Genomic DNA, 27,417 nt, shown 5'->3' on the forward strand with positions numbered 1-27,417 from the left:
ATTTATTTATTTATTTATTTATTTATTTATTTATTTATTTATTTATTGTTATTCAAGACAGGGTCTCATAGCCCTGGCTGCCCTGGAATTGCTCTAGAGATGAGGCTGGAATTGAACACATGGATATCTGTCTTCCTCTGCCTCCAAAGTCCTGGGATTATAGACTTTATTTGTTAGTTTGTTTGTTTTAGTTCCCTACGTGTGTTTGTCATCTGAGGAGGCAGAGGAAGTGACAGAATCCTGTGGAAGTGGACCAGCTGCTGTGAGCCACCCTAAGTGAGTACTATGAATCAAAGTTAGGTTTAATTTTTAGAATAACAGGAAGTGTTCTTATCCACTGAGCCATTTCTTTAGCGCTCTCAGTTTTTTATTTTTATTTGATATAAGTAATTTATATTATTATTACGGGAATCGGAGGATGTAGGTCAGTGGTAGAAAACATGCTAAGCATGTATGAGAGCAAAGATTTCATCCTCCATGCCAAAAAAATATACCCTTGTTTTGTTTTGCTTTTCCTTTTCAGACAGGACCTCATTTATCTGAGGAGGGTCATAAACTCACTAGCCAAGGATACCTTTGAACATCTGATTATTCCACCTGTACCTCCTAAGTGATTTGATTACGGGCAGTGACACCATGTCAAGTTTTATGTGGTGTTATGCTTGAACTCACAGATTCATGCATGCTAGGCAAGCACTGTACCAACTGAGCTTCATCTCTAGTCCATTTTTTCTGTGAAGTCACAGAAAAAAAAAATCTCATTACATTTTCTAAAATTCTTTAATTTTCTTTAATTCTCAATATTCTTGACACCCTTCCACCTGTGGGACAGATTGTGTACTCTGCTGTATGTTGAATAATGGGCTGTGCAGCTATTTGCCTTAATTCCAGGAGGAAAAGGGAAATTGCCTACTGAGTGCTGGAAGACAGAAGGTAGGATAGGGGAGGACAGGCACAAATGATCTGAAGATCTGGAAAAGGTGTGGTCCTGAAATGAAATCCAAGGCTAAAATCACTGAACCTTCTCCCTTCAGTACACTGTAACCCTAAGGGAGGTGCCCATGTTACTCAAGACTCACTGGCCAATCAGGACCTTGAGGCCATCCCTCCAGTCAGAGGAAGAGGTGGGTTTTCTGAGAGCCATGCTGCATGTTTGCTCTGTAGCTGTGTAGGCTTGAATGGTTGGTGTTCTGTGGTCTGAACACAGTTGCTCTGTGCTGTGAGGGAATTTCAGGCAAGTTCCAAAGACACAACATGGTAAGTATGTGGCCACTGTCCACAACCTGGTGGAGCAGGAGCCTGCAAACCAGGACCTGCATGTAGGGTCCTTCCTGGTGCTTGGTGGGAACCTGCAGCCAGAAGCAGCCGTGGGAGAGATCCCTTGTTCTGTCCCTGAATGCAGTGAGGCATCACTATTAAGTTCGGGGTGGAAGCCGAGAAAACTCACTCCAGGAACAGAAGGTTAAAATGAAAGTTTCATTTTCTGATCACAGGGAGTCAGCTAGTTCTATATCTGAAAGGTCCCCAAGGGGATAAGCTTTGTTATATTTTTAAAGGGTTAAATCCACAGAGCTAGGGGCCCTTGGTCAGTATCCCGGTCATTCATTCCAATTTTAAAACTGTGGGTTAAGCAGGGGAATTTCTGTTGGAGGCTGCACTGATCCAGGACACCTGGCCTCCAGGCCTTTAACTCTCTCCCCAGACTTTCAGTCTGTAATCCAAGGCCCTTAATTTATATCCCTTGACATTTGGTCTGGAGCTCAAGGTGATAAGGGATCAAAGAAGTATGTCCTCTGTCCATAGGAAGGGAGGGCTTTATAAGTAATGTATTTTTACAATTTAGGCACCTCGGTTAAGGTAAGGTTAACCAGTTAACAGATAATTAGGGAAATGTTTCAAGGGGCTGGCTGAAGATACCTTGCAAGCATGGGATTGCAACGTTAGTTCAACCTTGCTATCAAAACAGAGGAGCAAAATACAAGAGTTGCTTGGAGAAGGCTGGGCTCTGGGGGCTGCCTCCTTACACACTATGGGGCTGCATGTTCACAAAATATTTCAGCAGGGGCTTGAACACAGAAGTGCCTTTGGTAGGATGCAAACTCAGAAGGCTAGTTTCTTTAGTATCTTCTAAAAGTTCTGCCCTTGGCATTTAACATGTAGGTGCAAGATCATTTAGAGGTAATTTGTGGGGGTTGTAAATAACATGTGTGTTAAGTAGCACTTCAGTATAAAGCTGTGATATAATGAGTAGAATTGTTGATGTAAAAGATTTATCAGTGCTTAGGAGAAAGGAAGTCACACCAAGTAGAATTTACCTAAGGGCTGTTTAAAAACATCCCAGAGATAAGAAGCATGGCAACTAGGCCTGTTAGAGATTAGGGTGCTAGGAAACACATGTTTGCCTATGAGGACTGTCAATAATTTATCTCCAACTCATAAACAAGGAAACAGCCCTGATTCATAGCAACTATTGGCCCATGTCCATGTGAAAGATGAGACATCTAACAAGCTGCTTAATAAACCATTATAGAATCACAGCCAACACTAAAGCCTGGAGTGCCATAAACCTGCAGTTTTCTTTTTGAGAAAAGCATGGTTCTGCAGCATGGCCAAGAAAGACATCTAATGACACCCATTTGAACAGGGAAATCATTGTTGTGTTGAAGACTGGCCAGATCAAACAAAACTTTCCCTGAGGTCTGCATGTATGAATGACATAACTGCTTCTCACACTCCCTCTCATATATGTTTGACAGGGCCAGGACAGCATAGGCTTTGGGAGATCTCCCCAAGATTCTGAGGTCTTGATAATAAAACAGAGCTCTTTTTCTAAAACCATGTATGTTTTTGGGTGAGCATTGGAGCCAAGGCCTTTGAGGAGGTATTGCTTCAGATTCTGAGAACCAAACTATTCCCATCTCATGGAGCTATAGTAATCAGTGCCAAGGCCACTGTGGTCTTGGTAAATAATGTTCCCCTTGTGCAGCAATGTTTTTATTAAACTCCTTATTTTATCCCATTGTATGAGAGTTTCTGATCAATTCGTAGATGTCTCCTATATCCTTCCATTTGTCCCCTGGAAGTAGTATACAAAATGCTATTCCTCTAAAGAAGCTTAGTTATGATAAGACATAGCTTGTTCAAGACCTTCCCATCCAAGCTTTTATACTTTCTATCTTCTGCTTTTCCTATCCTTTGAAACCTCTGAGACCTTCCACTTATGACTCTGGCACTGAAGAATGACCTGCTGTATTCGTGGAGTGCAGTACATAAATAATCCTAGGAATATATTTGTTGAGCAAATATCCTATCTGCCTCAGTGGCTAGACTTGGAATCTCTAGACAATATTCAAATTGTTTAATATGTTACCTGGGGCCTGAACTTAAAATAGACATAAGGATGTCTTCATACAGGGAATTCAAAATCTTTTCTAAGCTCTCTTGACTTTTAGCATGAACTAGAGCTGGATACATGCTACTATTAAAGAGATTTTTTTTTTTACTTAACCATTTAATTGTATTTGGAGTACTTTCTCCATGGAGATGCATATGGAGGACAGGCACAAATGATCCTAAATTCTACAAGAGCACATCTTCAGCCTTTGAAAAATATTTCTGAGGCAAGCTTTGTTGACTCGGGTCACATTGATCCCAGTCTATTGCTCCACAGAGCAATGACCTAACTTTTCTCCTTGTTCAAATTCCTAAATTCTTAAGTTAAAGGCTGTACTACAGCAGAATTTTAAAAATTACTCATTTGAGCCATATAATAAGCTCTCTATTTTTTGTGCAGAGGAAAGACAGGTTTGAAAAATGAAGGTCAAACATCTAGATATTTTCAACATTGCTTTCTACATTTAATTTTTTTCTTATATATTTTACAAGTATTTTAGAAACTGGTGTCAAGAAAGAAATGTGGATCACACTTCATCAATAGTTGACCAGCACCTTTTACCCTTTCCAGTAAGAGCAGCCAGAATGCTGTGGCTTAAGGGACTCAATTCCAGAGTATAAAAGGAGTATCTGAACAGAGATGTCTCAAGTGTGCATGGTGTTATGCAGTTAGATAGGGCAGATTTCGCATCTTGTGCTGTAATCAGTGTGGCAGGAAATAGACATTTTAAATTACTTTTTAATTTTTGTTATATATATATATTTGTTGTTTTAACATTGTTGGACCCAACTACTGAGAAGGGCACAAAGGAGACTTGGAGCCTAATTGATGCAAACTGCAAGAGGTTTATTCAAGTCAATGTGATGGGGCTGCCTGCATCCAAGTGGGAGATGGCTCCAAGGAACAAAAGCTTTGGGTTTTTATAGGGAGAAACCACAAGCAGGGAGTTACATTCCTTGGTGTTACAGGATTAGGTGAAAGGGTCTATAGGGAAGTTGACTTTTAAAATGATTTGTCTGTTTTAGGTGCCAAGTCCAGTCGGTCCTGGCCTGGCCATCTGGAGGATATCTGATCATGAATAACTCATGGAATGCCCTGTAATGTCCTGATTTGGATGTTGCTATGGGTTGGGGGAGCCTATTAACACATCTTGTGGTTTCTCTGAGAAGCGGGCTATGTGATTCTGGTCACATGCTATGGGCTGTCTGGAAGGGAAACTGGGGCTATCTGGATTGGTTGTCAGGTAATGGTATCTCGCAAGTGCAGACCTGGTTACTCTTTTACAACAGGGCAGGTCCGGGGGTGGGTCTGTCTCAACTTGCCTGTGTCCTTATCTCTGCCTGTGTCCTTTTGCTTTCTGGAAAATTACTGAGAGAACTTACTTTGACATGGGGCCTAAAATTCAAAATGATGTTAGTCTGACTCTTTTAACATTATTGGCTGATGGTGCTGGATTGTAGGTTTTTTGTACATTTCAAGCATATGCTGTTGTTCTGATCTTTATCCACAGTGATAACTGATTTTTTAAAAATGCTGAGTATTTCTCAGGACAGCATATGTTTACCATGTTTACCACATTAATACTACCTGACTCTTCAGAGTCATTCGATTCCAGGTACATGACATTCTTTCAAACTCTCTGTTTTGAAGTTTTTGAATGAATGAATATGAGCATTTTGCCTATATGCAGGTAGAATAATAAGCTGTGCAATATATGCACCTTGATTCCAGGAGAAAGAGGGAAAGTGCCTACTGAGTGCTCAAGACAGAAGGTAGGCTATGGAGGACAGGCACAGATGGTCCTGAAATAGAAATGGTCCTTTTCTAGATCTCTGCAGATCTAGAAAAGATAGGGCCCTGAAATGGAAGCCTGGGCCAGGAATCACTGAGCCTGGTCCCTTTAGTATACTCCTATTCTAAGGGAGGTGCTCATGTCACTCAAGACTCACTGTTGAATCAGGACACTGAGGCCATCCCTTCAGTCAGAAGAAGAGATGGGTTCTTCCTGGTGCTAAGCTGCCTGTTCACCTTTGTAGCTGGGCAGGCTTGAATGGTTGGTGTGCTGTTGTTATACCCAGTTTGCAAGCCCCCAAAAGATCTACTGGAATAGACTCCATTGCAAAACACAGGAGGGTCTTTTTATTACAAGCTCGAGCCAGGGGGCCACCCTTTATAAAGACACTGGGGAAAGTGACAACCCTCCCCCTGCGCCAGACGAATAAGGTTTTTAAAGGAACAAAAATGCAGGCAGGGTAGTACAAGCTTTGTCGTTACAGGATTGGGTAAGAGGAACAAAAATGTAAGTGGGGCATCTGAATATCTTCACTATATTGTTTTTGTTGTGGAAGCCTAAAAAACTCACTTCAGGAACAGAAGGTTAAAATGAAAGCTTTATTTACTGATCTCATGGAGGCGGCTAGTTCTTTATCTGAAAGGTCCACGAGGGCATTAGCTTTGTTGTATTTTTGAAGTATTAAATCCTCAAAGTGAGCGGCCCTTGGTGAGTGTCGGGGTCATCCAATCAAATTTTAAAATTGTGGGTTAAGCAAGGGAGTTGGAGGCTGTGCTGATCCAGGATACCTGGGCTCAAGGCCTTTAACTTTTTTTTCCAAAACATTAGGTCTTGAATCCAAGGTCCTTAATTTGTCTCCCTAGACATTTGGTTCAGAGCACAAGGTGCTAAGGCAACAAAAGAAGTGGGTCTTTCCATAGTGGTGGCTTTATGGGTGACATATTTTTACAATTTAGGCACCTCCGTTAAAGGAACAGCAAGTTTAACCAGATAAAAGATATTTAGGAAAATGATTCAAAGGGCCAGGTGGGAGACTGCTCTTCAAACTTGGGAATGTGAAGTTGTTTTAACCTTGGTAGCAAATTGGGGAGTAAAATGGAAGAGTTGCTTGGAGAAGGCTGGGCTTTAGATACTGCCTCCTTACACACTATGGGGCTGCATGTTCACAAAGTATTTGCATCAGGGGCTTGAAAATAGGAATGTCCTTGGCAGGATGCAAACTGCGAGGGGCCTAGTTTCTTTAGTATCTTCTAAAAGTTCTGCCCTTGGCATTTAACATGTAGATGTAAGATTCACTTGGAGTTAATTTTTTGGAGGTTGTAAAAAACATGTAAATAGCATGTCATTATAAATCTGTGATATAAATAAGTAGAAGTGTTGGTATAAAGGAGTTGCCATTGCTTAGGAGACAGGATGTCACACCAAGTAGAATTTAGTTAGCTAAGGGATGTTTTAAATCATCCCATAGATAAGTAGCATGCCAACCAGGCCTGTTAGAGACTAGAATGCTAGGAAACACATGTTTGTCCACGAAGACTGTCAACAAATTTATCTCCAACTCATAACTAAGGAGACAGTCCTGATTCATAGCAACTATTGTCCCATCTCCATGTCAAAGGAGAGACATCTAACAACCTGCTTAATGGGCCATTACAGAATCACAGCCAATATTAAATCCTGGTGTGCCATAAACTTGCAATTTTCTTCTTGAGAAAAATCATAGTTTTGCCACATGGGCAAGACATCCCCATTTGAACATCACTGTTGTGTTGAGAGTAATAGTTACCAGTTCCAAGGCCATTGTGGTCTTGGAAAATAATGTTCCCCTTGTGAAGCAATGTTTTTATTAGACACCTTATATTTTGTCTCATTGTATGAGAGTTTCTGATCAATTCATAGATGTCTCCTGTTTCCTTCCTTTCTTCCCCAGAAATAATATACAATATGCTAGTCTTCTAAAGAAGCTTAGTTATAAGACATAGCTGGTGCAAGACCTTCCCACCCTGGATATTTTCTACCTTCTACTTTTCTTTCATTTGAAACCACTGAGACCTTCCACTGATGACCCTGGCAATGAAGAATGACCTGCTATATTAGGGGAGTGGTTCTTGGAATATCTTTGCTGTTCAAATCTCCCATCTGCCTCATTGTCCAGAACTGGAATAAGTAGTCCATATTGAAATGGTTTAATATATAACCTTTGGCCTGAACCTAAAAGAGACTTAAGGATGAATGCATATATGGAATTCAAATCTGTTCTTCTATTTTAGTATGAACTAGAGCTGGAATCATGCTACAATTAAAGAGAAATTTCTTACTTAATATTTTACATTTATATGGAGTGGCTTTTCCCTGGTAAGGGATATTACGTTTGTAACTGCTGCACCTTTTGCGTTTTGAAAAAAAAAAAATTCTGAGAAAAGCTTTGTTGCCTTAGGTCACATTGATTCTGGTGTTTTGCTCCCCAGAAAATGACCTTGCCTTCCTCTTGATTAAAATTCCTAAATTCTTAAGTTAAATGCTGTACTACAGGAGAGTTTTTAAGTTAGTCATTTAAGTCATTTAGTGAGGTTTCCATTGTAGTAACAAGAAAATGATTTGCATGTGGAGCATGTGTTTGTCCTTCAGACCAGAAAAGGAGGAAAAAATGACTGTGTATCCTATAGAGTGAAACATGATAGACAGTGGATAGATCACAGACTAAAGTGTTAGTGATTCAGTGACTGGTGTCACCATTGTGAAATGAAACCTGACTGAGGTGGGATGAAAGATTTTGTAATTACCTACCATGTATTAATTCAAGCCTAAAAATGAAAACAGTCAAGATTAGTGTATATACAATTTAGGGAGATTATGTTGAACCAAAGAATACTGAATCTCCAGTTAAGGGACTATTCTTTATTGCACTGGAGACATACCAATTCTTATTGACATAGTTAAGTCACATGAATAATATAAGACAGACAGCATTGGCCATAGCTGAGTGTGTCATATTACAGACCTCAGTAGCTAACATGACACATAGTGTGTTGATTATTATTTTCAGTTTTTAGCAATATATTCTGTAGCTCACTTTTGCTGCTATTTAATTGAGAATTGTTTTGAACTCCCAATCCTGCCTCTGCTGCCCAGTCCCTGGAAGACTTTCGTGTAACTCCATCCAGGCTGGGCCATGACTGGTCATTGAGAAAAAGATGGGGAGGAAGAAAGTGACATCTTTCCTGCTTTGAAGGTAGTTGGAATTAGCAATGTGTAATCAGAAAATCTATAGAGGACAATCACTGAAGTTGAACCTGGTCAGGCAAATCAAGAATCTATATATGGAACAGAAGTTATGTCTAGAAATGAAGTTGTTGTAGTTATACTCATTCAACCAACACAGAAGATCTTGACAAAGTATTGTGGCTGTGTCTAGCAGGAATGTTATTTTCCTGTCTAAAACTGCACAGTCAGGGAGGAAAGGTGTGAGTCAGACACGGTGTACTCTAATACATGTGTCTCTAGAGTCTGGAGATAACTGGACCATAAATCCTTTCTCAACATTTAAAAATCATTTTGTGAATATAGTTAAAACATTTTAATATTCTCATTCCTTCCTATTGTTAAGTCTCAATCCCTAGGAAAAAAGGGTGATATGATTATTTAAAACATCAAAACAGCTATGCCAACATGATGTCCTAGTATACCTCATTCCCTACCAAGATAATGGTTGGCATGCCCTGTCCTCTAGCCAAAGATTTGTGTAGCCCTTCTCACATTTGCCTTTCTTTATGTAATTCAAACATTTGCTTACTTTTTTTTTTTAAATTTATCATTTACCATCCTAGACTCTTGGTCTGACTTCCCCCTCTTCTCTCTTCCCTCTCCTAAGAAGTCTCAGAGTCATGTTCACTCTCGGTGCACTCTGATATGCCAGACTGTGGGCATGCTTTCTGTTTTATATATAATAGTCTTTTTACTGCACCATACTTAGGAGGAGTCATGTTCTTTCCTCTATTTTTCGTTCACCTCTCGTTTACTATTACTTACTTTAAAATTCATAGCCACATTTCACCTTCACTTGTTATTCCTTCACTTGTTATTGATTGAACATTTGCTGTTGAGAGTAGAGCATACAGAGAAAGTCGTTCATAGGATTCAGTGGAAAATACACTCCATGAAAAATTAAGCGAGAGGTCATTTGTTTGGTGATGTGTTCCTAAATCTTTCTTATCTTGCTCATGTCCTAAGAAATTAATTAAGGTAGAATTAGAAAATTGGGTGCTGATTTCTTGATGTAATATTGAATCAGTTAGATGGATATTACTAGTGAAGATTACATTAAAGATTGTAAACTAGAACAATTAGTCAGAAATAAATGTAAATTCTGGTTTGTAGAGTAAAATAGAACTGTGAATTTTCAGATGGCAGTCAAGTGCTAAAACAGAGGCAGGTATTTTCAAGGCGTTTATCACCATTAAAGAAAAGGCCCTTGCTTTGGATTCAAGCCTTAGAAAGTTCTCAGGAAGGAACTTCATCGAAATGTGCGGCAACTGTGGTCCAAGAATGTCAGAGTCTACCCAAACTTTATGTTGCTCTGATTCTTCGAACAAGAAAGATATAAAACTTAAGGTCATGGATTCTTCCTCCGTGCTTTCAATTCAAAACTGTTCCCGTCATCTGAGTTTGGCAGAGTCAGAGCAGCAGTGAGAATATTGTGAGAATGCATTGCATGAAGCTGTGAGGATGAAAACCGAGTTGTAAGTTGTGACCACAAGATGTTGAGATAACTAAGCAATTGAATTAAGACTATTGATAACTATTGAATTAAGACTAAATGCATTTTCATTATGGGATGGCCATGAGTCTATAGTGACAGGCTTTAGAATGTAGTTGATTGTATCAAAAAGCTCCCAGATAATATGATGCCTTTGAATACTTGTCTCTTCTTTGTGGAGTTTATGGAAGGAGGAAACTTTCTAGATTTTTCTAGATTTGAGTGACTATGGACTCAATCCATATTCTGATCTTGGTGTCTACTGTGTTGTCATTGAAACTGATAAGTCAGCTCCTTTCTGGTGCTGTCATACCTCAACCATTATAGACTCCAGTGCTAAATAACATACAATATAATGAGAAACAAATGTTACTCAGTTTTAAGCTATTTTGGTAGTTTGATGTTATTATAGATTTAATTTCATTCATTAATATATATTAACATATATACTATATATATGTATATATGTTAATATATATATTAACTATATATATGTATATATAGTTAATATATATATATATATATATATATATATATATATATATATACATAGTGAAGAGAATGTTTGCTTAGACCTGGTTGTCCTGAAAGTAGATAATGTAGGTCAGACAGGCATTGGAATTAGAAATCCACCTGACTGGCTCCACAGTGCTGGGATTAAAATGTAGGCCAGCATGCCTGGGATTTTTGTTTCATTTTGTTTTGTTTTTATATTATTGGCTATAGGTCTTAAAATGTAGGGTTTTGTGCATGTCAAGCATATGCCCTTGTTCTGATCTTCATCCATGTCCACATTTAAATTTTGAAATCTGTCATAGGGTATATATTATTTCTCAGGGTGGCATATATTTATAGCAATAATATTGCTAGAGTGTTCGGAGTCATTGCATTCCAGGTGCATGACATTCTTCCTATAGTTTTCTTTGTTTTGAAGTTTTTGAATGAATATGTGTATTTTGCCTGTATGCATGAATATGTACCTCATGTGTTCCTCACAGTAGTCAGAAGATGGTCTTAGATAACCACAGCTTGGAGTAATGGATAGTTGTGAGCCTCCATTTAAATACTGACAATATATCCAAATTAATTGCAAGATCAGCAGGAGCTCTTTACTGCTAAGCCGTTTGTCCTGCCCTATCTTGCTTATTTATGGTCAAAATTTTCAGTGCTAATATTTTATTTTTCAATTTATAACTCTTTAAGCATGCATTTCCTTTTAGTAAGATCTTATTAATTGTATAGTTTAAACTGGGTCCCTTCAGGTTATTGGAAGATGAAATATTATTCTTTGTAAGAACATCTGTGAACATCAATGTATTCTTTCTATCTTTATTGTTTATTGGATTGATTTTTGCAGAGGAGACAGTCTTAGAACACATTGCCTGAGACAATATGCTCAGCTTGTCTGTTAGTTTTAGTAGTTAGAAATTGTTCTTATATTTTTGTCTGATGTACGCTTAGTACATTTCTGTCTATCTTCCACCACCACCATGCCTCTCTGTTAAATGACATTTCTCTTATCAGGCTATATTCTATTTCAAAGGAGTAGAATTACAAAGGTAAGCATCATTATTCAGTTGCCTTCTAAAATGACTTAGTGATTATGTTAAACTTCTGTGGCAACAACTATAGTTGGTGAAGCACCAGAATTACATGAATACATTGTCAATGGAGTATATATTTACAGGGTTGTCATTTTCATGCTTTCTTTTCTACACATGTATGGGATATTTCAGGATGTAGTGACTTATGATGATGTGCATGTGAACTTCACTCGGGAGGAGTGGGCTTTGCTGGATCCTTCCCAGAAGAGTCTCTACAAGGATGTGATGCTAGAGACCTACAGGAATCTGTTTGCTATAGGTAAGACTGTGAATTTACTTTCAGTTTTTAAAACAAGGGCACAACTGTTGTTGCTGGTGCTACTGCTTTTGTTAATGTTGTTCTGTAACTTTAATTGAGAAGGTTGAAGAATGATATGCAAAGATCAGGCTTCGTTTTAAAGTTCACTGAAGATAGTAACTTAAAATATGCATAATTATGAATAATATCTCATATTTTCTGATATACATATTTTAGGCTTCATTTGGGAAGACCATAATATTGAAGAACACTGTCAAAGTTCTGGAAGACTTGGAAGGTAATTTTCATGTGCAAGAGATGTGAATATGAGTTTTCTGAATGCCTCTAAGGAAATTTCAATGCTTCCTAGGAGTGTTAAAGAAAAGCGTTAGTGTGAAAAAACTAACAAAAAAACCGCACTACTTCAAGTATATATGTGATTACAAAATCCTCACATATCCAAAATCTGAATGGAATTCCTTTAAGAAACCAAACAAGGAATGGGTTCAGTCACAGGTGTTACCATTTGAACCATAGCCCCATGAGAGCTATGATGTTGAACTGTCAATCTGTATCATCTCCTACAACATAAACATTACAAAATGTATACACATTGAATAGGTGATAAGGATATGTCCAATATCTTCCAGTTAGCAAATAGTCCAGAATAAAGCATTTGTTCCTTACATGCTTTTAAAATATAGCCAACTTTAATGAAGGGGCCCTTTATGAGATTCAAAAATGTTGTTGTGGAAAAACATTAATCCATATAGTACATATCTATGAGGATCAAATATCAATCGGTGAATGTGAAAACTTTCATTTGTTATTTTTCTTTGAAGTGGTATTATAATGGTCAAAGTGGATACAAGTTACGTGAGCATAGGGATCCTGAAAATAGCAACATACCTCTCTCTCCCAGAATAAGGAGATATGTAGTAGTTCCCACTGTGACTACACTTTCTAAATGTGATAGAAGTTTATAATTACTTTATTATTAAATATTAGTTAATAATGACTAAATTATTAGTGAAAAAGTTAAAAAAAAAAAAAAAAACACAGCCCAAGCTATAACAACGAGAATCTTATAGTGTCTCCAGGATCACCTCTTTGTAGAGGCTTTTCTTGGAACAAACCTAGCAATGCCTACTCTTCCCACGTGGCATTCACATATACATCACCACAGGTAAGTGCGTTCTAAAATACGCAATGCATGTGTAGAGCAGAGAGTCTGATAGTTATAACACTGTAAATCTTTACTTCATTTTTGCTTACCTAATTAATTATGAATTATTAATAAGTCAATTTTGAACTTCTTTCACATTCAGAAAATTTACTCTTAAGTGGGGGACTACTAATAAATTAAACTAATTCAATTAATTAGTTTTCCAACATCATTGGGAATACATCCACAATCTCATGCTGTGGAAAATTTCTATAAATACAAAAAAAAACGTGGAAATTCATCTGTTTTGATTCACTTTACTGGCATAATGTATAGGAAAAGTATGAATTCAGTCAGTGTGGTTAATATGAGGTCTCCATTTCTCTTTACATTTGTGAAAAACCTCATATAGAAAAAGGCAGCTATAATTTAAGCCATATAATAAAATGCCCTTACTGTCACAGATATCTACAAAGACTTGACAACCCATAAAGAAAATTATGAATGTAAACAAAAGTGATGAAACCTTAATATCTGGTACCCCTTTTCAATGAGACCAAATTGTAAAATTAATTCATACAGATAAAAATATTTATCAGTGTAATGAATGTGGTAAAGCTTACACATGTACCAATTATCTTTGCAGGCATGAAAGAACACATACCGGAGAGAAACCCTTCAAATGTAATCAATGTGAAAAAACCTTTTTCCAACCCAGTCATCTCCAAAGACATAGAGTAACACATACTGGAGACAAACCTTATGAATGTAATCTGTGTGATATAGCCTTTTTACAACACAGTCATCTTCAGAGACATAAAAGAACTCATAGCAGAGAGAAACCCTATGAATGTAACCAGTGTGGTAAGGCCTTTTCACATCATGTTCATCTCAAACAACATAAAAGAATGCATACTGGAGAGAAACCATATAAATGTATCCAGTGTGGTAAAGCCTTTTCACATCATGGTACTCTCCATAATCATAAAAAAACACATACAGGAGAGAAACCTTATGAATGTAATCAATGTGGTAAAGCCTTTTCAAAGCATGGTAATCTCCAAACCCATAAAAGAACACATACCGGAGAGAAACCCTATGAATGTAACCAGTGTGGTAGAGCCTTTTCACATCATGCTACTCTTCTGATACATGAGCGAATACATACTGGAGAAAAACCCTATGAATGTACACAGTGTGGTAAAGCCTTTTCATGTCAGGGTAGTCTCCGAAGTCATAAAAGAACACATACTGGAGAGAAACCCCATGAATGTAACCATTGTGGTAAAACCTTTTCACATCATCGTACTCTTTTGATTCATGAAAGAATACATACTGGAGAGAAACCCTATGAATGTACACAGTGTGGTAAAGCCTTTTCATGTCAGGGTAGTCTCCGAAGTCATAAAAGAACACATACTGGAGAGAAACCTCATGAATGTAACCAGTGTGGTAAAGCCTTTTCACAACATAGTAATCTCCAAAGTCATAAAAGAACACATACTGGAAAGAAACATTATGAATGTAACCAGTGTGGTAAAGCCTTTTCATGTCATGGTCATCTCCAAAGACATAAAAGAACACATACTGGGGAGAAGCCTTATGAATGTAACCAGTGTGGTAAAGCCTTTTCATGTCAGGGTAATCTCAAAATTCATGAAAGAATACATACTGGAGAGAAACCCTATGAATGTAACCAGTGTGGTAAAGCCTTTTCACGTCATGGTCATCTCCAGCGTCATAAAAGAACACATACTGGAGAGAAACCCTATGAATGTACCCAGTGTGGTAAAGCCTTTTCATGTGACCGTAATTTCCGAAGACATAAAAGAACACATACTGGAGAGAAACCTTATTAATGTAACCAGTGTGGTGAAGCTTTTTCACAGCATAAAAATTCATAACACATACTGGAGAGAAACCCTATGAATGTAAACAGTGTCGTAAAGCCTTTTCAAAATATGGTAATCTCCAAAATCATAAAAAGTAGTGCCTACTGGAGAGAAACTATGAAAATGTAATTAGTATGACAGAGCATTTTTTACAGCACAGTCATCTGTAAGTACATAAAAGAACATATACCAGAGTGAAACCCTGTGGTAAAGGGTGATCACAGCATGATACTTTTCAAATACATAAAAATGCACAGACTGGAGAGAATCCCTATGAATGTAACCACTATAAAACTTTTTCACAAATGGTAATCTCCAAATACATGAAAAGACACATAAGGGAGAAAAAGCTTGCAAATGTATTCAGTGTGGTAAAGTGTTTTATCAAAACTTTTATCTGCAAAGACACATACTCGAGAGAAGTCCTATGAATGTTTTTAATAGGATGAAGACTTTGAACACTTCTTTAGCGTCTATTATCAGAAAAGAATTCATACTGCAGGAAATCTCTATGAATATGTTTAATTTGGTACATGAAACTTTGCCTTTTTTGTCTTTTTTGTCTCTGGTAGACATATAAGGAAGTAGTATACTCATCAGACAACTGTATCTCTCACAACATTGCTTGATGTTCTATGGATATATACATATTATATATTGTTCCATAATTCTTCATATTCACAGTGGGTATCCTTTGCCATTTCATCTTGAAATATTAGCTTCTGAGGAAATTACATAGTGATGCTAGATAATGTAACATTTTTATTTCTTGCTAGTAAAAATAATTCTTGTGTGTGTGAATGTGTTTTTAGCACATATCTATGTGGAAAGTAGAAAACAACTTCTTTGGTCTACTTTTTGTCATCTTTATATGCCAATGAAATGTCAAGTTGCCAGCTTTGCATACCTCAGACATTCCATGATTCTCAAATAATATTGGTTGAAAGATTACATCCATAAAATATTGTCTTCTTTTCAAATTGGAAACGTCATCATCTAAGGGTGGAGAAAACATGATTTGAATGATAAATCGTATTGTCAAAAGTATGTAGTGTTTTGTGAATGTGTTAATCTATTTTTTTAATTTAAAAAATTTTTATTTTAATTACAGTTTATTCACTTTGTATCCTAGCTGTAGCCCCCTTACTCATTCCCTCCCAATCCCACCATCCCTCCCTCATCTCCTTTCCAAGTCCACTGATAGCGGAGTTTATCCTCCCATTCCATCTGATCCTAGCTTATCAGGTCCCATCAGGAATGACTGCATTGTCTTTCTCTGTGGCCTGGTAAGGCCACACCCCAATTGGTGGAGGTGTTCAAAAAGCCAGACATGGAGTTCATGTCAGAGACAGTCCCTGTTCCCCTTACAAGGGGTTACATCTGTGCAGGCATTCTAGGTTATCTCCATGTATCGTCCTTGGGAGTTTAATCTATTCTTAGTAGTAAACACTTGTTCACAACATTTCTTAGGACCACACATAAGTGCCAGAGAATTGTCTCAGTGGGTGAAGTTGGTTGTTGCTAAGCCTGACAACACAAATTCATTCTCTGGGAGACTCATTATTCCCTACATTTTTTTTCTTTCATTTGGACATTTGGGATTTGGAATATTTACACTACCGTACTAAAGGTAAATAAGTTTTAAACCCATATAAGAGCTCTTGAGCTCACTTGAGAAATGACTCCCTGGGTTTCATCTTTAGAAGTTACATAGTGGAAGTAGGAGAATGCAGTAAGTTGTCCTTTCATTGCTTATAGATTAATGGCAGAAATGTATACAAAGAAAAACAGTTAAAACAATATCAAACTGATGAAACTAACAAATCCAAAGAAAGATAACCCAATTATTGAAAACAGGAATTTAATTGCCAGATTACATTATTATAGAAATTCAAGAGATGTTGCTTTTCATCAAAACAATGATGGTTCCTTTTAAAATCTTATTTTGTTTTTTCATTCTCTGCTTCAAAGAGAGGTCATTTTACAAATAAGCCTCAGTTGGGTTTAGAAGTGCATGCCTATAATCCCAGCACCTAGGAGACAGTGGCAGGCCAATATGTCTGAATTTGTGGCCTGCTTGGTCAAAATAGTTTCAGTACAGCTATGGCTATATATATTCTGTCCCAAAAAGTTTAAAAAATGAAAGAGTATATCTCAAAATATGGAAATGTTTCTGATACACTCTTATGAGGCTGTGAGCAGTTTCAACCAACTGTGAGTAAGCAGTTATCTTTACTCACATTAAGAGAACTGTGTTAACAATGAAAAATAGGAAGCAATGTGGAAAGTCCATTCACAGAGGGCTAGAAATCCATTGAGTCCTTCAACAATCATGTAGCAGGGACTCTTAACCAAGTGTTAGGAGACAAAAGCAGTGATGGAACATCTCCATCCTCTGCATTGTAATAACATATTTGGGAGATGGAGAGGTTGTAGTTCTGCTTCTCTTATGTACCCAAGTGTGGTTCTTATTTCCGACACTGGATGGCTCAGAATTACCTGTCTTTCCATTCATTCTTCTGTTCCCCCTAGGGACCACATATGTAAATGGTGAAAAGACACATACCTACTTGATTCTATATTGTAAAAAAACTTAAATATATATATATAAATTGAAGACTATTTAGATGCATTAGTTATTTCTCTATGTGTAGCAAGTGCATGTTGTGTATCAGTGGAGAACAGAACAGAGGATCTGATGCATGTGATTAGACTTACAGACAGTTGTGAGCTGTCTCTTTGGTGCTGGGATTCAAAGTGAGGCTCTATGACTGGGGCTCTTAAGGGTTGAACCATCAGTTCAGCCCCATCAGCGTGTCATTAATAGCAGTAAGGTATGAATGGTTGATCCTAAGTTCATCTTTAACATAGCCTTGACAATGGAGAAGAAAAATATGAGACTTATATCATTAGAACCTAACATACACTTGGTGGTTAAAGAAGTTTCTCTGCCCAGATCTCCAAAAAAATGGGGGAAGTGTCTCAAAAATGATGAGGAGAGAAATTGAGAGTACAAGTCTTTAAGAAGTCACTGTTCCCGTGACCAAAGCCACAAGGCTAAATTAATCTCATGTAGTAAATAGGCATTAATGGGAGACTGCAAGGACACATTTAAAAAAACTCCCTGCTGGAGTTTATACCTACTGTAAGGAGAGAAAAAAACAAACAAACTTGTAGTCATCAAGATCCACCTGTCTAGCTCAGATTATAGTCTGCTTCACCGATCCCTGAAAAACATTCAGTAAGGATCCTGGAGTAATGGTTACTCCAGAGGACATAGAGGTTGTGGTCAGGGAAATCTGAGATGCAAACAAAATTAATGTAGGGCTGGGGAAAGCAGACATTTACAAATAGTTTTGTAACATCAAAAATGTATTAGGGGAGGACTTTGGATGCTAAGCAAAAGCATTAAAAGGACAAAAAACAATGCTTGGGAGATATACCTGAGGACAAGCTGGCTTCTACTTTATTCTCTGTATATACTCGGCTGTGGTGGGCCAGCCCCCACCAAGTCTTATACTCTTTCCTTTTCTAGGCAACTACATGTATCTCAGTGACAGCACCATGCAGGCCCATACTTGGTGTTCTCCAGTTGGATCTTAAAGTCCTCGGTCCCCAATCTGTAACCTACCTGCCATCATTAAGGTAGCAATAAGTATATTTGGAAGAAACATCTTTTTCTTACATGAATATTAATGAATGTGTGGATTCCATTAACTTCTAATTTCCCTTTGAATCTCTTCCTGGGAAAGGCTAATAGCTCCATATGGCAATAACTCATTATCTGAATACCTTGTAGGAGAGAAAGGAGCCGAGAATGGGGTAGGGATTTATGATTAGGGAAAATTTATTGTAGGTATTGTTTAGAGTTCATATTTGTGCATATCTCTTGACTTCTATCTAAACCTGTTAGGACTTCAAGGATATATTACTTACCTTTTGGTATAATGGTCTTGTGAAAAGCACACAATTTATCCTTGTTCATTCAAATTCTGATTTCTCTATTCCAGTATCTGGTTTCAATATGGACATTGCATTGTCATGTTTATTCTAAGCATCACCTTTCTAAAGATTGTATAAATGTGTCTGTATTTTGAATTAAATAAGCAGCCAAAGCTGTGCAATGGAGAATAGGGTGGGACATCTGAAACTGAAACATAAAAAATGTCTCTAGCCAGAACTTCAACAATACATGGCCAATTTATCCTTGACTATAATATCCTCAAAATTTATTATGACATTCTTTTAATTGGCATAGATAAAGTTGGTTTACAGTTTAGTTTCTTCTGGCACATCTCATGCATTTATAATTTTAGGACTGTATAATGCTTGTGAGAAAGTATATGTTTGAAGAAAAAAGGACTGGACACTGGAGATGCTGGATCAAACCTGACAGAATTCATCCTTCCAGCATGCTGATACATTGACACATCTGTCAGTATTGACAGATCCAGCATCTTGCATGTTCCACCATTCTGCTTGTTCCTGCTTCAACTGTTTCAATTGCAGTTTCTCATCAACGCTGACTCCCAAGAGAGCTTTGAAGAAAGCTACTAATCTCAACTGGTCCCACATTTTAGACTTTCCAAATAGGACTTCCAGTAAGCCCAAAATTTTTCAGCTTTCAAAGACTAGAGCACAAATGTTAATACTTGAATAATTATCCATTTTTTCCCAATTTCCTTTGAACCCCATAACAGGATTTCGGTCTATCCTAAAATTCAGGTAGAAAAATTTCATTAGAATGACATCCAATTTCCTTTAACTAGGGTTGGGTATATTTTTTGGTTGTTTTCTGTGGCTATAAATGTTTACTGTCAATGAGAGATGGTCATAAATTATTAATTGTCTTATTCAGAGAAAAAACAAAGTTAGACTCAGGGATTTCTCTCTTCCTTTTTCTTTTCTCTATCTTTTTTATTAGATAAGGAGAAAAGGGGTAGAAAGCAAGAAAGGGGAATAGAGGATTATCTTATATGAATAATAAGATAAAAGTTAGATTATTGAATCAACTTAAGACTTTATTTGTTATTCTCAAATAAGGTTATTTTTAATTCTGGTATATGATTGTGTATATTGATGCAAAAACAAGTCTATTTTTAATAAATTGGTAAATTTCAATATGTTGATACAATTTCAAGGTTACTGCCTATACTTTCAAACTGCTGTTACCAACTGTTTAGGGTATTAGGTAATGCAAGTTAATTTCTAGTTAATCAGCTCATAGTCATGTCTGACACTAGTCTAATTTGTCACAGTATATACATCCTAGGTTAAACAGATAGATATTATTTTGTAGACAGTTCGATTACAAAAAAATAAGTAAGTCTTCAATAACTTCAGAGACCTACAGAATATGGCATTTTAAAATGTCTTTATTATTTTAAAGATTCTTTCACAATGAGACAGGTCATCTCCTGGCAGCATCCTGCCGACCTCAAAAAAGATGGTGAGCATCAAAGAACTTCCATATGGAGATGACTTCAAATGTGGCAAATAGCCAACTGTGCAAAAAGAAAATGCCCTCATTTCATGACAGACAGAATTCTGCCAAAAATGGGCAAGCTTAAATTCAGGACAAGTCAACTGCTGAACTATGCCAAGACAGGGTAAGCAAGTCCTAAATAGTTCCCGCTTTACATTATGTCTGTCAAATATTCTGAGCCAGAAGGCTGAAGATGATGCTCCAATGTTATAGAGAATTATGGGTGACTGTTCAGGCAGCAAAGTGTCCCTGTCAATTTTTAAAATATTTTTTGGAAGCTGCTAACATGCACTTCCTATTTACTCCAGTAACTACTTTTATTCCTTCTGAAGTCTCTGGTGGGCTTGAAGACCAAATAGTTATATTTCTACAATTGAGCTTAAGTTGTTAGAATTTAATAAAAATTTTCATATAGGTAATACGCATAAGGATAAAATTAATTTAGGCATAGAACCCTAAACCTGATGAGATAGGATTAATAATCAAATACTTTCTCCTAAGTTGCCAAATGCATGTGAACTGTATTGCACATGTAAATGTTATCTAATAGTTTCCACAACTTTTATAATTATTATTGTATTGAAAGAAAAGGAGCCTTGTATTGGACTTGTAGGGGGAAATGTTGGTATAATGTTCTTGTGGAATACAATTTATACAGTTTACCCTTGTTGATTCAAATGCTGATTTCTCTACCTTACTATCTGGTTTCAATATGGACAATGCATTGTTGTGTTTATTCTAAGCATCACCTGTCTCAATTTTGTATAAACATACCACCATTTGTTCTTTGTATTTGCAATTAACCAGCTAATGCTGTGCAATGGAGAGAATAGGGTGGAAATCCTGACCTGGAGGAGAGGAGTAGAGAGCAGAGATGGCAGGAGAGGACTTGGAACCATGAGGAGAGATGAACCAGACCAAAGCAAGTATAATAGGTAAATTTTGAATGGGAGGAAGCTATGGTGGCTTGTAGGTTTAGAATGGAGAAATCATTGCCCAGAACTGTGCTGCAGGTTAACTAAATTCATCCTAGTCTCTGAGTGGTGATTTGGGTATACAGCTGGTTTAGGAACAATTGCTGTTCAACTAAAAGATAAAATCAATAGTAAATATTAATATTCATCAACACTTACCTTATATCTTCATCACGAGTCAAAATTTGTTACACCAAATACATGTTAATATATGTTTTTAATTAATAATAATTCTTTTTCCATTTTTTAAAATAATAGTGCCAGTATGAATCTCTGGATGGCCAGGAACTTGGTATATAAACTCTATATGTCTACCTTCCTTCCAGAGTGCCTTCAATGTATGTAGGCAGGTCAGAGTTCAATAATTCAGTTCTTTTGATTGGATGGTTAGTGTAGCCAGGATATAGGCTCTTGTCCTAACTCCAGTAACAAAGCAAAGCTCCCATCAAGTAATACCTTCTTGCCTTAAAGTCTGCAATTGCTCTCCCATCTATGAGCAATATTGTTTTTTCTTTATCGTTGAGTCTATTATAAGGCATCAAAAAACTATGGCAGAGTATTGTCCTCATTCTACAGAAAGTGAAACTCAGGCTCACAGAGATACGTAGTTTTGCAATATAGTTAAATGTAACTAGTTATCTTCCTCATCCTATCACTTTTTATCAACTCCATTTACAAAAAGAGGTATAGAACATGGCACCTCTGGTAGAGAAATAAATGGTGGCTGGAGGCTCAGAAATATAACAGTTTAAAGTTCACTCTGAGTACATTTCTGGGAGTTGTGAAATCTGTGTTTGTTTAATTTCTATATATATACAGTTGTAAGATTATTCATGTTCATATTCTTTCCATTTCCTTATGTCATTTGATGAAAACTTGAGAGCATTTTGGAGCTTATGGTTTGGTATTTTTGTTTGCATTAGTTATTTGTTCACTAATAGTGTACACCTTTTTGATTCTTGTAGTTTCGGGTAAGTATGGAAGTCATGTTGTACCAGTGTGTGTACAATTTCTTCATAATCCTATTGAGAAGTCTGAGTTTTCACATGGCACATGTGTTGTAGGTGACGATTAATATTTACTAATAATTATCTTTTAGTAAAGCTTACTGTTAATCCTAAACAGCTGTATAACCAAATCACCACACAGAGACTGGGTTTATTTAATTAATCTAGAACACAATGTTGGGCAATAATTACTCCCTCCTAAACCTCCAAGCCTTCATACTTTCCTAACATTTAGATTTCACCCATTATACTTGCTTTTAGTGATATATTAGGTCCAGTCCACGTTTTCCAAGATCTGTCCTCCAGCTTGGTTCTCTTAGCTCTCTTCTTGCCCTTTCTCTTCCCACTCATTTCCTGCCCTCTGGCTCCTCCCATTGCTCAACATTGTGGCTAGTTGCTTTATTTTGGCCTGTTTGAGACATGATGCTTAGAATAAGTATCACAATGCAATATCCGGATTGAAAACAGAGTGTGTGTGTGTGTGGGGGGGTAGAAGTCAGCATTTGAATGAATAAGGGTAAGGTGTATACATTTCAAAAGAACATTATACCAACACACATGGCTTTTGAATCAGATTTCCTGTAATAAATTGTTAGGAATTTTTTTTGGATTGTTCACTCATGCTGCAAATTGAAAGTTCAAAGTCTTTTATCTTTTTCTTTTGGAAAAAAAATCAATATAATGGTGGTGTTTGCACTTGTTTGAAAGAGTAAAAGATATTATTTTGCAGTCATTAATTTGGCAAAAACAGTAAGTATGTGATACCAAAGCTCATGTGAAATAATGTACATAGCCATAGAAAGGTGACTTTAGGCTAGAGTTCAGTGACACAGAATACACTCATATGGTTACATAACAACCATATTATGCAGATTTGTTATAAAAGGACAGAACTGCTCTAGGTTCAAGCTATCTTCTCATTAGATTTTCCATGCACATAAAATTGGTATTGAGAAGTATCACAGTTCTCATATCCATTGCAGTTATATTCATGGTGTCCTACATATGAAAATGTCTTCCATGCTCTTTTGCCAAGGACAAACTGGAGCCTGGGGAGGACATCATAATAAAGGAGTGAAGACAATAGCAGCCATTAAAGGATTACACAGTTACAAATGACTCTCATAGTCAGTGCTTAGTCATGAGACAGTATGTAAAAGTAGCAAAAGCAGTGCCAACTCTTTTTATCCCATCTGATTTTAGTTATTAGTTCATACTTTTTTTCAGGTGGATGGGAGAGATTCATCCACACTTCAGGTGGCAATAGAAAAAGAAGGGCAGAAAGTACAGAAGCTAGCTCAAGCAATCATCTTTAAAAGGTTAACATGGTATGTGGATAAAAACATTAAATATCAAGGTTTTTGTAGCAAAATTTATGAAAATGAGAATCTGGATCTTGAGGTAGCACTATTCCTAATTTTCTGAGGAAGTATCCGATTGATTTCCAAGTGGTTTCCAAAGTGGTTTTGGCTTCTTGCCAAAAATTAAGTTTTGTAGGTCTGTGGATTTATTTTTGGATCTTCGATTCAATTTAAATGATCCACCAGTCTGTTTCTATGCCAGTACCATGCCATTATTTTTGGTTTTTGTTTATTTGTTTGTTTTTACTCTAGTAGAGTTTGATATCTGAGATGGAGATACCTCCAGAAGCTCTTTTATTGTAATGGATTGTTTTTAGCTATTCTGAGTTTTTGTTTTTCCATTTGAAACTGAAAATTGTTCTTTCAAAGTCTGTAAAAAATGTGTTGGTATTTTGATAGGAATTGCATTAATTCTGTAGATTGCTATTGTTAGGTTAGCCATTTTCCTCCTGGGCATATACCCAAAAGATGCCCCACCATTCAAAATGGACATTTGCTCAACTACATTCATAGCAGCATTATTTGTTATAGCCAGAATCTGGAAACCACCTGGATGTCTCTCACCCAAGGAATGGATTCAGAAAGTGTGGTACATTTTCATGATGGAATATTACTCAGCAATTAAAAAAAAAAGAAATCGTTTGCAGGCAATGGTTAGAATTAGAAAAGATCATCCTGATTGAGGTACCCTGAATCAGAAAGACACATAAGATATATACTCATTTATAAGTGATTATTAGCCATGTAATATAGAATAAATATACTAAAGTCTATAGTCCTAAAGAAGATAAACAACGAGGACTCTAGGGAAGAGGCTGAAACCTCACTCAGAAGGGAAAACAGGAGAGACATCGGAAGTAGGAGAAGACCAGGAACAGGACAAGAGCCTTCTACATGGGACCTCTGAAAGACTCTACCCACCAGGGTGTTGAAGCAGATATTGAGACTCATAGCCAAACTTTAGACAGAGCTCCAGAAACCTTATGGAAGAAGAGGGAGATAGAAAAACATGGAGAGGACAGGAACTCCACAAGGAGACCAACAGAGCCAAAAAACCTGGGACCAGAGAGTCTTGCAGGGACAAATATTCCAACTAAGAACCATGAATGGAGAGGATCTAGACCTCCTGCTCATAAGCCCATAGGCTGCTCGGTTTCCAAGTGTGTTCCCTAGTAAGGGGAGCAGGGGCTGTCTCTGGCAGGAACTCAGAGGCCAGCTCTTTGTTCACCTACCCATAGGGAATACAGCTTGCCAGGCCAAAGAGGAAGGTAATGCAGCCAGGCCTAAGTAGACCTGATAGGCTAGAGTCCAATAGAAGGGAAAGAAGCTCTCCCCTATCAGGGGACTAGGGAAAGGACATAATGGGAGAAGAGGAAGGGTAGGTGGGACTAGGAGGATAGGAGGGAGGGAGCTCCAGCAGGGATACAAAGTGAATAGATTTTAACTAATTAATTAAGAAAATGAGAAGCAAACATGCTGTTACAGTGGACTATAAAAAAATCCAGAAAGTTGCTATATTTGGATGGTATGATAGATTTCTCCCAATAAATCACACTGCATGAAAAACAATAAATGAGTTAAAGAAACAGACTCACTTTGTTGAATTTAAACAGTGACAAATTATAGGTGAACAAAAAAGTCTAATTGTCTTATACAGATGACTCATCTTTTTTTTTCTGATTAAATAACCCACCTTAGATGATAAGACTTCATTTTTGTTTTGGATAATGTGCTTAAACATTTAACATTTTCATACATCAGTTTCTTTACATTTACTGTATTATAAAATAAATATTGCTGTACTGGATAGCATTTAATTTTTTATGTTTTAATAGTTATTCAAACACTTGCTTTCCTTTAAAAGAAGTGAGAGTATTCTTTTGGAATGAAATGTGCTGTTCAGGAACCTCTGTAATTCCACAATAAATAACACCAGGAAATGAACTGAGTTTTTTGTTTTTTTTTTGTTTCGCTTTGCTGAGAGCAAAGCTTCTCATTTCACAGATGTAGACGGCCCAAAAAAAAGCTTCTCATGAACTCCCATGTGATGTTCAACCACTACACAAACAAAACAAGAACTCTGTCTGTCAAAAATCAACCTTTTCCTCTGTTTACTATTTTGCTTTTTCTTGTTCTTTATTGTTTCTATTCATCTTTGCATTTTAATTAAAGCAATATTGATTTAATTTTTAAACTGAATATAACTCTCTCATACAGTATATCAAGGCCACTGTTTCTCCTCCCTCCACTCCTCTCAGCTCACCCCACCTCTTTCATCATTCTTTTCCAGGGATCCATCCACTCCCGCTACTCTGTTTCCTCTTCAAAAAGGAACATGCCTCCAAGAGAAGACAGCCAAACAGCAAAGACAAGATACAAAAACAGGAGGTAAAAGCCTTCATATTGAGGCTGACCAAGGCAACCAAATAGGAGGGAAAAAAGTCTCAAGATCAGGCTAAAGAATCAGCTACACCTGCTCTCACTTTTAGGAGTCCCACAAAAACACTGATCTAACAGCCATAACAGCAGAAGATCTGGCACAGACCCATGCAGGCCCCATGGTTGATGCTTATGTCTTTGTGAGGTTCCTGAAAATCCAGGCAGTGTAATGCATAGGTTCCTTCTCATGTCCTTAGCTTCAATTTAAAGCAGATATTCTTTTGGCACTCCGAATGTTCTGTGCCATCAAGCCAGAGTACATCTTGTAGACAGGACATATTTTAGGTGGAGAGTTTTTTGGCTCAGTTTGTCGGTTTCCCTTTCCATAGACTGTAGTGCTTTATTTCCCTCAAGAGACTGGAACATAGGGGTGAAGGCTCCAAGCCTATAGCTGCTCAACCTCTTTATATTCAGCAAAGCTCTGTGGAATTTGTCCTCAGCAATTTGTCCTCTGTCAGTTTTGGGAGAGAGATAGAGAACAAGAGACATTTTATGCTAACAGGAGGTCAGTTTAGGGATCTCTACAGGACCCATGAGCCAAGACATCAATTGATTGTAACCCAGTCCCAGCACTGAAAACCATGCCTGACAATAAAAGATGGTGATTTCAGATTCTATATTCTTTGTTACAAGGACTTTTTACTAGGGTTAGTATCACAGACTACGGAAAGTTGCCATGAAACGTTGTTTCCACACTAACAAGCAAAATTCTCCTAATTCCAGGTGTGTCTTCCTGTACCCTTTCCTCCCTCTCTGTCTACCTGATATTTTCTGGTCCAGTATATTCACAGAATCTATTCCTTTTCTCCTTCCCAGGGAGCTCCAATCTCTCCCATCTTCTTTACCTAACACTTTGGATCTGTGGAATTTTAACGTGAAGAAGTGTGTCAGTGTCGAGGCAGACTTTGAAGTTGTTTAACATATAACCTGGGGCCTGAACTTAAAAGAGACTATAAGATGACTGCATATATTGGATTCAAAATCTGTTCTAAGCTGTCTTTTAGCATGAACTAGAGCTGGATACATGCTACTATTAAAGATTTATTTTCACTTAACCATTTAATTGTTTTTTTGGAGTACATTCTTCCTGGGTATGCATATAAATTCTAGAAAAATTGCATCTTCAGCCCTTTGGAAAAATATTTCTGAGACAAGCTATTTTGGCTTAGATTACATTGATCCCAGTGTAATGCTGCACTGATAAATGACCTTGATTTCTCCTTTTTAAAATTCCTAAATTCTTAAGTTAAAGGCTGTACCACAGCCTAATTTTAAAAAGTACTCATTTGAGTCATGTAATGAGCTCTAAT

General features: G+C 37.1%; 1 protein-coding gene across 1 annotated transcript in view; it reads left to right on the forward strand.

Moving 5' to 3' along the window:
* LOC129692344 (zinc finger protein 431-like) overlaps positions 1–27,158 on the forward strand; it is a 33,976-nt gene extending 6,818 nt beyond the window's left edge. Inside the window, exons 3-7 of the mRNA XM_055628678.1 lie at positions 11,679–11,805; positions 12,022–12,082; positions 13,596–18,486; positions 25,959–26,056; positions 26,924–27,158. Of these exons, the coding sequence (XP_055484653.1) occupies positions 11,679–11,805; positions 12,022–12,082; positions 13,596–14,808 (1,401 nt within the window). The 3' untranslated portion in view covers positions 14,809–18,486; positions 25,959–26,056; positions 26,924–27,158. The remainder of the gene's footprint in view (positions 1–11,678; positions 11,806–12,021; positions 12,083–13,595; positions 18,487–25,958; positions 26,057–26,923) is intronic.
* Positions 27,159–27,417: the final 259 nt, after the last annotated feature.

Source organism: Psammomys obesus, unplaced genomic scaffold, assembly GCF_907164565.1.
Source record: "Psammomys obesus unplaced genomic scaffold, mPsaObe1.curated_primary_1811, whole genome shotgun sequence".
Lineage (NCBI taxonomy): Eukaryota > Metazoa > Chordata > Mammalia > Rodentia > Muridae > Psammomys > Psammomys obesus.